The 11,023-nt window shown below is 46.7% G+C and overlaps 2 protein-coding genes across 2 annotated transcripts in view; one reads left to right on the forward strand and one right to left on the reverse strand.

Annotated features, from left to right (window-relative positions):
• MFSD4A (major facilitator superfamily domain containing 4A) overlaps positions 1-8,009 on the forward strand; it is a 20,387-nt gene extending 12,378 nt beyond the window's left edge. Inside the window, exons 4-10 of the mRNA XM_026864102.1 lie at positions 8-80; positions 1,814-1,929; positions 2,991-3,164; positions 4,966-5,113; positions 5,787-5,857; positions 6,064-6,184; positions 6,863-8,009. Coding sequence (XP_026719903.1) covers positions 8-80; positions 1,814-1,929; positions 2,991-3,164; positions 4,966-5,113; positions 5,787-5,857; positions 6,064-6,184; positions 6,863-6,927 — 768 coding nt within the window. The 3' untranslated portion in view covers positions 6,928-8,009. The remainder of the gene's footprint in view (positions 1-7; positions 81-1,813; positions 1,930-2,990; positions 3,165-4,965; positions 5,114-5,786; positions 5,858-6,063; positions 6,185-6,862) is intronic.
• Positions 8,010-8,993: 984 nt separating this feature from the next.
• ELK4 (ELK4, ETS transcription factor) overlaps positions 8,994-11,023 on the reverse strand; it is a 21,928-nt gene continuing 19,898 nt past the window's right edge. The window contains exon 6 of the transcript XR_003399985.1: positions 8,994-10,518. The gene's annotated coding sequence lies outside the window, so the exon portion shown is untranslated. The remainder of the gene's footprint in view (positions 10,519-11,023) is intronic.

Genomic DNA, 11,023 nt, shown 5'->3' on the forward strand with positions numbered 1-11,023 from the left:
CGACGAGCTGGCGATGGAGACGCGGCCCGCGGAGAAGGACGATCTCTCCACCACAGTGCAGAGACCCCACGCAGCAGGAGGTGAGCTGCAGGCACCTCTCCCGTGGGTTTGGAGGAAACGGGGCTGGGGGGGGGCGAGTGAGCAGGGGGGAGAAAAAGCCGCATTTCTGAGCGTGGCCGCCGAGTTTAACAAAGCGAGATCCATCGCTATTGTGTAAGGAGGAAACTTCCCCCAAAACACAGACGTGAATGGAACCCAGAAGTGCCCAAACAGACAATCTGGTGCCCGATTGCCCTTGAATTAGACGGGACTGAAGCCCATGGACAGAGATTAGTCTCTGCTGTTGGGACTCCAGGCTGCTTTCCTCCAAGCTGTCCTAAACCTGAGCTCCCAAGTCGTTTAAGCACACGTGAAAGTTGTGCCCCTTCCTTTCCTTCTGGCTTTCAGCCAGGTTTTGAGCTGGCTCCGCTGACTGCTCAGTTTAAGAGTGGTCATCACGCTGCAGAACACTGATTTGAATATTTATTTTTTTTTTCATAAATCTGAAAGGAGTAAGGACAGCGCGCTTGTTTGAGGGGAAAAGTTAAACTCCAGCAATAGTTTGCTCTTGAACTTGTGACTACACCCTGTTTTGGGGACAGCAGTAACATTGTTCTTTGCTACCCAAGAGAAATGTGTCCAAGTAAATTCTTCAGCGAAATAGTGACTCTCGGCAGTAAATCCTATTTCAGGGTTATCAGAGGAGCATTTAGCGTTATTACAGAGGAGATGGCTTTACCTGAACAATAAACAGAATTTTTAGGGAATACTTGAAGGGGGAGGCAGTTCTAGAGATGTGGTGAGGTGCTGTAGGGAGGGATCATGGGTGTCCCTAATGGAGTGGGTTCTCTGGAGTCTGATTGATAAGGTTGTGCTCATCTGATATCACTTCCCTTAGCCGAGACACTGATGGTTTCTTTCCTCAACCCAACTGCCCGTTTTCATACAACCCATTGGAGCTTCATGTTCTTCAGATTTCCATCTTCCTCTTAAACGCAGTTGAGATTAATCCTAGAGAAGCAGGAGGGCTGTATGCAGACCGCTGCCATCTTTGACAGACACATCTGTGCTGGCAAACCCCCTCCTTCCCCCTAGAAGTAGCGAGAGTTTCATCTTTCCCATGCAGGAGCCTGCGCTGGACTCCCGCTGCCTCAACACCAGCCCTTTGCACGTTCCAGAGTGGTGTGATCCGAGGACAGGGGAGTCAGGGATTCCTGGGGTCCTGACCCCCAGCTTTGGCAGGCCGTTGCTCCCAGCGGTCCAGTCAGAGGAGGCGACCCTAGCTGTGTGTTTATCATTCTCTTTCCCAAAGTTGGCGTATTTGGTTAAATATCATTGATGTGAGGAACGTGAGCTCTCCTGGGCAGGCCTCTCCTGTGTGGTGGCACCAAGGACGAGGGGTTCCGAGCACTGTGCTATGGTCGAACGGGCTTGTTTCTATTGACGGTAAGAGCGGGGCCAGCGATGCAGAGCTCCTAAATGGAGAGAGGAGCACACAGCAGCTACAGGCAGAGAAGTAGCAAGTACCCTGGAGAGCTAGGATCCCAGTCTGTGGACAGCAGCCCGTAAGCATATCTGTCTTCCTTCTCAAAGTTTAGAGGTAGGTAAAGACAGAGGTGGCGCCAGCAGAGGTTAGCAGTGCTCCACGTGTTTCACCGTCCTCTATGAATCTGTCCCGCAGCTGAGCACAAAAGAAATCCCCATTGCGGGCTGGCAACCACCCAGCCCCAGGGGGACGTTCCAGCTAAGTTTGCTTTGCATTGTTTTTCACCAGGTCATGATGACTTATTTAGCTGCTGCCAAAGCAAAAACTTCAGAGGGGCTTCTTACACCTACTTCGCAGTCCACATCACTGGGGCTCTTGTTCTCTTCATGACTGATGGGATTGTGGTGAGTTCAGCGGATAGAGGGATCTTGTCTGAGCGAAGCTCTGTGGCTTTCTTCCTTCCAAATCACTTGTAACAGCCCAAACCCAGCTCGTGTCCTCTGCGTGCAGTGGGCTGGACCCGAGGGTCTGCCGGTGCAGCAGTCCGGTTCCAAAGGCAGCTCCTTCAAAGCTAATCGGTCAGGCTGATACGTGCCCTGCTTCTTGGGAGGGTTTTGTGGCTTCTCCTAGGCTCCGTGGCGTTGCAGCTAGATTGCTACTGCTACTACCTTAGCCAGTTTAGAGCCGGAGTTGTGACGTTGTCTACTTGTATGCAGTGGAGGTCTCTTCTCGCTTCAGCCAAGAGGCAAGAACAGCTTCATTTTATTTCATAAGAAATGGTGGCTCTTTGTGTGATGGGTCTCCTGAGCCCTCAAAATCCAAGACAAGAGCATGCGGGGATGGTGCAGTGGCCTGGCAGCATGTCCCTGGCCGGCGCAGTCACTCGGGCTTCGCCCTTTGTAGCACTTCTGTCCGGGCGAGGAAGGCTCGCTCTTGGCTAGCAAGTGGCTGTTCTTTTTCTTTCAACAGTTTTGTGTCAGTCCCCTCGTGGTAAAATACTGCTGGGTCTTGCGAGGGCATTAAATAGGGTCCGGAAAGATGAGCGGGGTTACACAAAGCAGCTGTCAGGTGCAGGAAATGTCCAGGGTCTCCATCTTCGAGGATGATCAAGTCCAAGTTCTCGATGCGATACGTTTTGAGAGTATGCGATGCCAAAAGGACAAGACAGTCCCTAGGGAAGAGACCGTCTCTACAGATAAGAGCTTAGCATGCGTTTTACCTGGGAACGCTGTTAAGTCTTGCCCTTTTAGGAGAGCTTAAGTCCTGTATTCTACTTCTGGTGGAAGCCTGTCTCCAGCTGCAGACCCTTGGGAAGAAGGTTCGTTGAGGTTTGGTAGCAAATCCGTAGGTGGGCTCTCCAGCACTGTCACAATTATGTGAGTGGTTGAGGGACAGGTTGAAGTTAAAGTTGCAAAGCCTGGAAGTCATCACATCAGCGTGACAGGGTCTTTCGTTTTCCCTGCAGGGAGAGTACTCGGGCTTCATTTACAGCTACGCAGTGGAAGAGCCCCTCTCCGTGGTCCATAAAGTGGCCGGCTACTTGCCCAGCCTCTTCTGGGGCTTCATCACGTTGGGCAGGCTCATCTCCATCCCGGTGTCCTACCGCATGAAGCCAGCAACTATGGTCTTCATCAATGTGGTAAGGCTGGATTTACTTTGTTTTTCTTCTGCTTGCTTCCGAGGTGCCGCCTGGTTTGGTTTGTGCAGAGCTGCAGCACCTCTCTGGCCGTACCTAGGGGAGGTTTGCACCAGGCAGCTGCCCACCCTGGGCTGCCCGAGCCTTCCTCTGACCCCGATGCACGAGGTAGCCAGGACGTGCAACTTGATTGTGCTGCTTCTCTGAGCTTGCTCCTCCGTTAATCTAAGGCTCGATTTGTGAAAGCACCTCGCGAAGTGTCTGCCAACTTTATTGACTTGGCACAGTGTCTTCTCTGGCATCTACAGGGAAATGAATGCCTGTGTTAGCCGTGGGAAAGGGAAGGCAGAGAGTTCAGTAAATTCTCTGCTTAGACTGTAGCAGCTGTCAAAAAACCTGATGCGATGCGAGGTTGCTTAAATTAATAAAACGCATTGACTTGAACAAAGGGGAAGGAATCCTTTAAGGATATGTAAGGATGTGGCAGACAACAGGGAGGGAGTTGTTCCCATTCACACTTCTTACCAAAAAAAAAAAAAAAAAGAAGTTAATTTACAATTTATTTCAAGCAGAAGTTATTTTGGTAGCAGGTTTCACAGTTAATATTGCAAGGCCAGGAATCTATAGCAGGGTAGTGAGAGAACGGGAGTGAGGGTTCACGTGGGGACGTCTTGAAGATTTAGGTTGATGTTGTTTGGAGGCAGGTGAGGCAGCTGGCTCGGCACCTCGCTCCTGCTCACTTTAAAAACTGAGCTTAGACGCTGACAGACACAGCCAAATGAAACACGATTGGTTTTAAAATTAGCGTAATCTCCTGCTTCAGCACACGGTCACTGCTTAGAGGGGAGCAGGGAAGGCTCGGCCCCGCAGAGCCATCGCGGGATGCGGGCAGGTCCGTGCGGCTCCTGGATTGAATGAATCCCTTCTCTGAAGCGCACAACTGCTCTGTGACCAAACCTGAGGGCAGGGTTCTGCTGGAGCTGCTCCTGATGTTTGGGGAGAAGAGGGAACAGCCTCCAGCCTTCTCGCTTCCCCTTAAAGGCATCACCCGGGGTCGCAACGGATCCCTCCGGGGTCACAACAGATCCCTCTGGGGTCACCCGGGATGAAGCGGATCCCTCCGGGGTCACAACGGATCCCTCCAGGGTCGCCCAGGGACGAGAAGCGACCTGGGTGACCCCGAACCCTCCGTGCAGCGCAGTCTGCAGTGAGGTACCGCAGCTCTCGGGGTCGCTTCAGGATTACGGCGAAGTGCAGTTTGAATTCGGTTCCGTTAGGATCCAAATTGCCCTTGTGAACACGCACACACCCATAATCAGGGCCTAAAACAATTAAAAGTAACTTGTGTTGGTATCGCAGAGCTCCCTCTGCTGACTCCCAGTGCCATGGCTAACGGGGCACCGGGGATGGGTTTGTTGGGTTTTTTCTTTTTTTTTTTTTCTTTTTTTTCTATTATTTTCACACTAGAGGGGAGGGCAAGTTTATTTACGGTCAGTTGGGTCTTCGGCTTTATTGCTGTGACTGGTTTCTGAGCAATTATTGAGAGTGAGTTAATTCTTTAACCTGCTGAATGAGACGTAGTGATTGAGACGTGTAACTGTTACGGAAATAGCAGTATTATTGTATTTAAAGCTGCAGAGAAAAAGCTTTTTTTTTTTTTTTTTTTTTTCTATAGAGTTTATTTTCTTTTCCACTCTTTTCTACCAAAAAAAAAAACCAAACCACAAACAAACAAACTTAAACCCTAGAGCCTATTACAACTCAACATTTACCATCCTACTGAGCCTGGGTGTGTTGTTCACAGGTTGGAGTCCTGATGAGCTTCCTCCTGCTCCTGATTTTCTCCCGCAGCGTTGTTTTCCTGTTTGTGGGGACAGCATCTCTGGGCCTGTTCCTCAGCAGCACGTTCCCCAGCATGCTGGCCTACACCGAGGACATCCTGCAGTACAAAGGTGAGCGGGGATTCGGGCACGCCTGGCAGGCTTTTGAAAGCAGGTGGGTGTTTGAGACAAGAGCTCAGATACCATCGCGCTTAGCAACTCCTTCCCGCTGCAGGGGTGCCTGGAAGAAGGATCTGCTCTCAAATACAATGTTTATTCAAGCTTGTAGTCAGAAAAACCAGACTGCACAAATCCCGGCTTCACTGTACTAATAACTTCTAGAGGCAGGGATCCAGGCTGGTTCTTAGTTTCCTGCAGCTGTGGGGCTCTCGGGGCTGACAAAAACGTCTCCTTGAGAGGCTCGCAGGGAAGTAGCTTTGAAAACATCACCCAGATTATCAGTGAACTGAAAATCCGAGAGTTTGGCCAGCTTTTACGGGAGGTCTCTGCCAACCTCCGTCTCTGGGGCGGCGATACAGAAGAAAGAAAATCTTTCCAGCAAGAAGCAGCATCCCCTCTGCCAACAGAGACAACAGGAGATGGTTTTCTGGCTGAAGCTTTTACCTTTCTGCACTGCTGCGGGTTAGAAGAGGCATTTTTCAGCACTAGACGGGAACAGACATGAGTGTTTGTAAATCCTGTACGGAGAGATCCCTGACAGAGGCAGTTTAAAGAAGCTACAGGCTGATCCTGCTGGCGGTTTCACCTGTTCCCTGCCAACATCACTTGCACCATTTCTTTGCAGGCTGTGCCACAACCGTGTTAGTGACCGGAGCTGGAATTGGAGAGATGGTGCTCCAGTTACTGGTGGGATCGGTAAGTGTGGGCAACGGAGAGGCAAGGCATGCCAAAAACTGACTGGAACTTTTAAAATAAGAAATCCTGGTCCTGGTTTTGGACAGCGGCTGGGAAAAAGCAGTTACCCTTGAGATATCAAACACTAAAGCTCTTACTGAATGCTGATGAGGTATTTGAGTGCTATGATGACACTTATTTTTTTTTCTTTTCCCCTCCAATTGCAGATTATACATGATCAGGGCAGCTACAGTTTCCTGGTCTGTGGGATGATCTTTGGAGGCTTGGCCTTTACCTTCTACGCTTTCCTCTTGTTTTTCCACAGGATGTACCCCAAGCCCTCATCAGGTAAGAAAGCAGCAGCACTCAGCCCCACTTTATAATGAGAGGAAGAGTGGCATCTGCACCAATACACAACCAGGGTGCAGCACTTCAGCAAAAATGCAAGGAAATGTTTATTTTACTGCTGCTTCCTGCCCCCTCTTCCTGCTTTGACTTGCCCACAAAGCCTTGGCAGCCGTAACTCAGGGTTTGCTTTCTTTTCTGCTGGAGAAACAGGGGGAAAAAGTAGGAATGGTCTGTGGATCGCAGAGGAGCTGTAAACCACAGAGCAGGCGCGGGTGAAAGCACGACCCTGCCGCTGCACAAGCTTCCCGACAGGGTTCCCTGGCTAAAATCCAGGGAACGAGGGGGCTGCCATCCAAAGGCAGCTGTCGGGCTCCTGAGAAAAGCCTCGCTGATAAAGGATTTCTCTTGCCTCTCACCTCAGTCTGCCCTGTGCTATTTGTTTTTATGAGCACCTTTTACAAAAGAAGCGCTGCATGACACGCAAAAAAAAAACCAAACAAACTTGTCTAGGTTCCTGGAAATGGGAGGTTTTTCTTCCCTGACCAGCCAAGTGAACACGGTCTAGTGGGGCAGGTGATAGAATAGCAACATTCATGTTTGGGAGAGCTCGTGCACCCTCCCTTTAAAGCTCAGTAGCATCAGTGCCTCCAGATGAAACACCCAGTGTCCGTTTTGCAGATGTGGATGATGCTTCACCTGCCAAACCAGCAGTGACAGATGACACCGGGCAGTATCAGCGCTAAAGAAGTGGCCAAGCTCTAGACAAGCAATAAACCGACACACAATTAAGAATTACTATTGAGGATGATTTCACATTTAATGACTGAATCATGCAAGTTTTCTGCAATCAAAAGCACATTAGATTGGGTAAGTCAGAATCAAGAAAACATCCTAAAACACTGCATTGAGCTAAGCACAAGTTGCCCGTGTCATGAAAAAAAAAGATGACTATAAGCATCAGGCAGACCCGGTGCCTGAAAGGCTACAGGCTGTGGCAGGGATGATGGGAGAACAGTTACTCCTGCAGATGAACTTCCTTATCGATTCAGGACGGAGAGGGGGCAGGAAGAGGTTCTCTCTCCTCTGTATGTAAGACTGAACAGCTCCTGGCCTAATCCTTGAATTTAACAGATTATTTTTTTTTTTTTCCTCTCGGCCTCTTAACGTGCAGAGCCCCTACAATTTACAGCACAATACCGGATTCGGCTTCTTTTTTGTGCAACACCTAACTCGAGTCTGTCACCTCCACACACAATTCCGAAGGGGAAAAAATGAGGCGATGGGTAGAACCCACCAGGGCGCAGCGGTAGCAGGACCTCTCTCTCTCTTTGCACAGTTGATTCCTGTACAATACACAGCATCAGCTATGTTCTCTAAGACAGTGTCTTATTCAGCATGCTAGGGTCTCTTGATTATTAAAATCATTAGCTTTTTTTTTTTTTGAGTCAAGAATGAGTTGCGATGGTTTGTTTTTGCTTTGAGTCACTAGTTTTAGCTGCTACGGTTGCAGTGTCTCTTAGGGTGGTTTTATTTCTAGCTTCCAGTTGAAGCTTAAACAGAGGTATTTGGGAGCCAGCCTCCAGCTGCTTAACCTGTGCAATACTTATTATACCAGGTGCCTTCCGTAAGGTACTCTCATTCCCCACGCATGACCTGTTACAAGCTATGAAGAAAGGACTGGCTTTAGAAGAGTGTAAAGCTACGTACATCTATTTCTTCAGTGAGTGATTGGACATGTACTTTTTGCTTTAACTGCTGTATGTGGATGTACATATGTACGTGTGTATATAAAGCAGTGTTTAATTAAAGGTGATTGATTGCTAGATTCTCAGCATGACTGGACTTGGGTAACTTAAGCTGTTTCTGGGCAAGATGATCAGGTATTGCCTTCCCCAGTTCTAGCTTCACTCAGACTGAATCAAACAGCTCTTTAGTTTAAACTGGTTTTGGCATTTCTATTTTTCCAAGCAGTGGATCTTACCTTCTATAATAGATCTTCAAAAGTTCCCAGGGGTAGCTCTGTAGAAAAAGTCTCGAGAGTAGACTCGTAGACTTGACTTTGTGCACCTAAAGCTGGGTGAACATCAGGCCAGTGCAGCTGAATTCTGGGCTTAACTCACCCAGGGACTTGACAAGCCCTCCTGCCTCCCATCCTGTGCAGTATGTGCTGTAATTCTTCTCCAGCACCACAGGATGCCACTGTTACTCTCCTTGAGATACCCAGAATGAAGCAAGGGTGTACTGCAAACCCCCTTTGCAGCAAAAACCCCCGATCTGTCATGAATAGAGCCCCTCCCACCATGACAGCATCCTCTCCATTCCTCTAGAGGAAATGAGCACGCAACAACACAATGAGGGAGTTTATTTGGAAAGAAGTCTACTCAGATGACACAGACATCGCACCAGGGACTGACAGCTATTTAAAAAAAAAAAAAAAAAGTATCTTAGGATGTCCTTGCAGATTGATAACACAGAGCTAAATGCTAGTGCCAGAGCAATACGTCTTTTCTTAGGCGTGTACTCGACAATTCCAATCTCTGCCTTGCTCTCAGCACTCTATCTAGAATGGAGCTACTCACCAAAGGGAATTTTTAGCAGAATAGCACCTGCTTTGGCCAAACAAGGGTGCAGCACAAGGAAGCTCCCACCAGCAACTCCCTCTGTCTCCATTCGAGCGAGATGTGAGGGCACCTGTGCTGCTCCCCCTCGTCACCCAGCGAACTGCCCTGCAGCTGGAACTTTCAATTTCCTCTACCGAAAAAAAAAAACAACCAACAAACCAAAAAAACCCAGTCAAAAGATCAGAAACTTTGTTAAAAATATTTATTTAAAAAAATACAATTGTTTTGCATGTCTGGTTGCACATAACTATTAACATATGATTGACTTGAATAATTTGCTACAATGCTTTTTTAAAGCCAGCTTGCATTATACAAAGCAAATCCCTCTGTCAGTTCTTACATAAAATAGTTTTCTTTAACTATTCCCACCCCATTTTTAAAAAAGATTGCAATACATTGATTATTTTTTTTTTTTTTGCACAAAAATTGAAGCAATAGAAAAAGTCACCTGATTTTTCTCAGGAAAGACCTTCATTACGTTTGAATAACAACTGCCAATACGCCGCTCTGTAAAAGCAGCTTTTGTTACTCCGAAGTGTCATTACAGTGCACTTCCTCCAAAGTAAGTTTTGCCTCTTCGAACTTTGCCTCCAAATTGTATTCAAACCTGAAATGTGTTCAAATAACTGCATATCTGCTATAATCAAGTTGATCAAGACTTTTTTTTTTTTTCCCCCCCCCCCCAATATGTAATCAACACGCTGAAGGTCTTCCTAATATGTTACCTTGGAAGGTTAAATAAAAGCAAATTTAGTAACACTGAACAATTACTGAAAACTTTGGCTATTTATGTACTTGCATTACATACCAGCATTTTTTTTTTTTTTAAACACAATGGCATTAAGATACTCTTATTATAAGGTATTACTTTCAAAAAGTTAGACTGAGAAGCTATTCTCTCCCAGGCAAGTTTACCCAACTGTAATGAGAGCACCAAAGCGGTGTAAGATTACAGTTGTCTCTAAAAGACCATGTCTAGAAAAAGTCTCCAGTGTAGGAAGTTAAGACACTCACTACAACATAACTTGCTTTGTCTCTTGACTTTGTGCTATATATATACACATATATATATTAAAAAAATGCAATTCTGTTCTGGAAAGAATAGCTGAAAATGTTCTCTCTGCTGCTTTCAATGCAATTCTTACCACTGATGGTTCTTCTAAAATTACAGGTAAGTAAAATGGAATCCATTCCAGTGATAAAAAGTTAACTGACACAATGTCTGCTCAGCCTGCCCCAAGCAGAGATGCCAGGGCTGCTGGAGCATAAAAAAAACCCACTGCAGACATCATCCTGCTGATGTGCAAAAAAAAACCAAAAACAGGTTAACCTAAAAATTCCATTGAGGAGTAAACACTAAAGGCGTCAGAAAGTCACTTTCCAAAACAGATGTGCACTTTAAAAATAAACAGAACAACTGTCACACGTTACCACAGCTGATTAGGTTGCTTAAGTTCTCTAAAATTTAAGTCAAGCTTCCCTCCCCTGACTCTTATCTAAGCCACAGAGGAGAAGCTGCAAAGACCAGGTTCTCAGCCGGTGTAAGTCGGACCAGTTGCAGCGAAGCCAACAGATCTGCTCTGATTTACAAGCCTCTGGCGTGCGATTCCCAGCGGCTGGCTCGGAGATTCTCAGCATTCCCAAGACAAAGTCTCCTGCTGGTTAAGGATCCCTGCTCAGAGTCGGTTCAGTCCCAGATTAATTCCAGCTGTCCTAATATACATTAGTGGAGACAACCATTATCCTTACCGTACATGTTGCTAGAAATTTCCCATTTATTCATCTCTATTATTAAGAATATACTTCTCAGCTATAAAAACAGAGGGGGGGGGAGGGAGATAAGCATTAAATGTGCTACTGTACTTATCACAAAACACTGTGACGTACATAAGGCCATCTGGTAACACTGCAACAGAATACAAACAAGATCTTAAAAGGGAGTTTTAGAATAACAAACTTTTTTTTTTTTTTTTAAAACTTTTTAACTACAATGAATAATCTCAACCCTGTTCACAGAGAATTAACGTTAAAACTAGTACATCATCTATATAAAACTCTGTGCAACTGAACAACAGCAGAACAAAAAGTCAACACAATTCTATAAAAGCAGTTTCAAAGCCTGAAGATTTAAGACATGCTAGCCAAAAAAAAAAACCCACAACACGTCTCAAGGAGCCTAGAGCAAACCCAGGTATTGTAACCCACCCCCCCCCCCCCC

This window comes from Athene cunicularia (genome assembly GCF_003259725.1).
Source record: "Athene cunicularia isolate RWA chromosome 26 unlocalized genomic scaffold, athCun1 chr26_part1, whole genome shotgun sequence".
Taxonomy (NCBI): domain Eukaryota; kingdom Metazoa; phylum Chordata; class Aves; order Strigiformes; family Strigidae; genus Athene; species Athene cunicularia.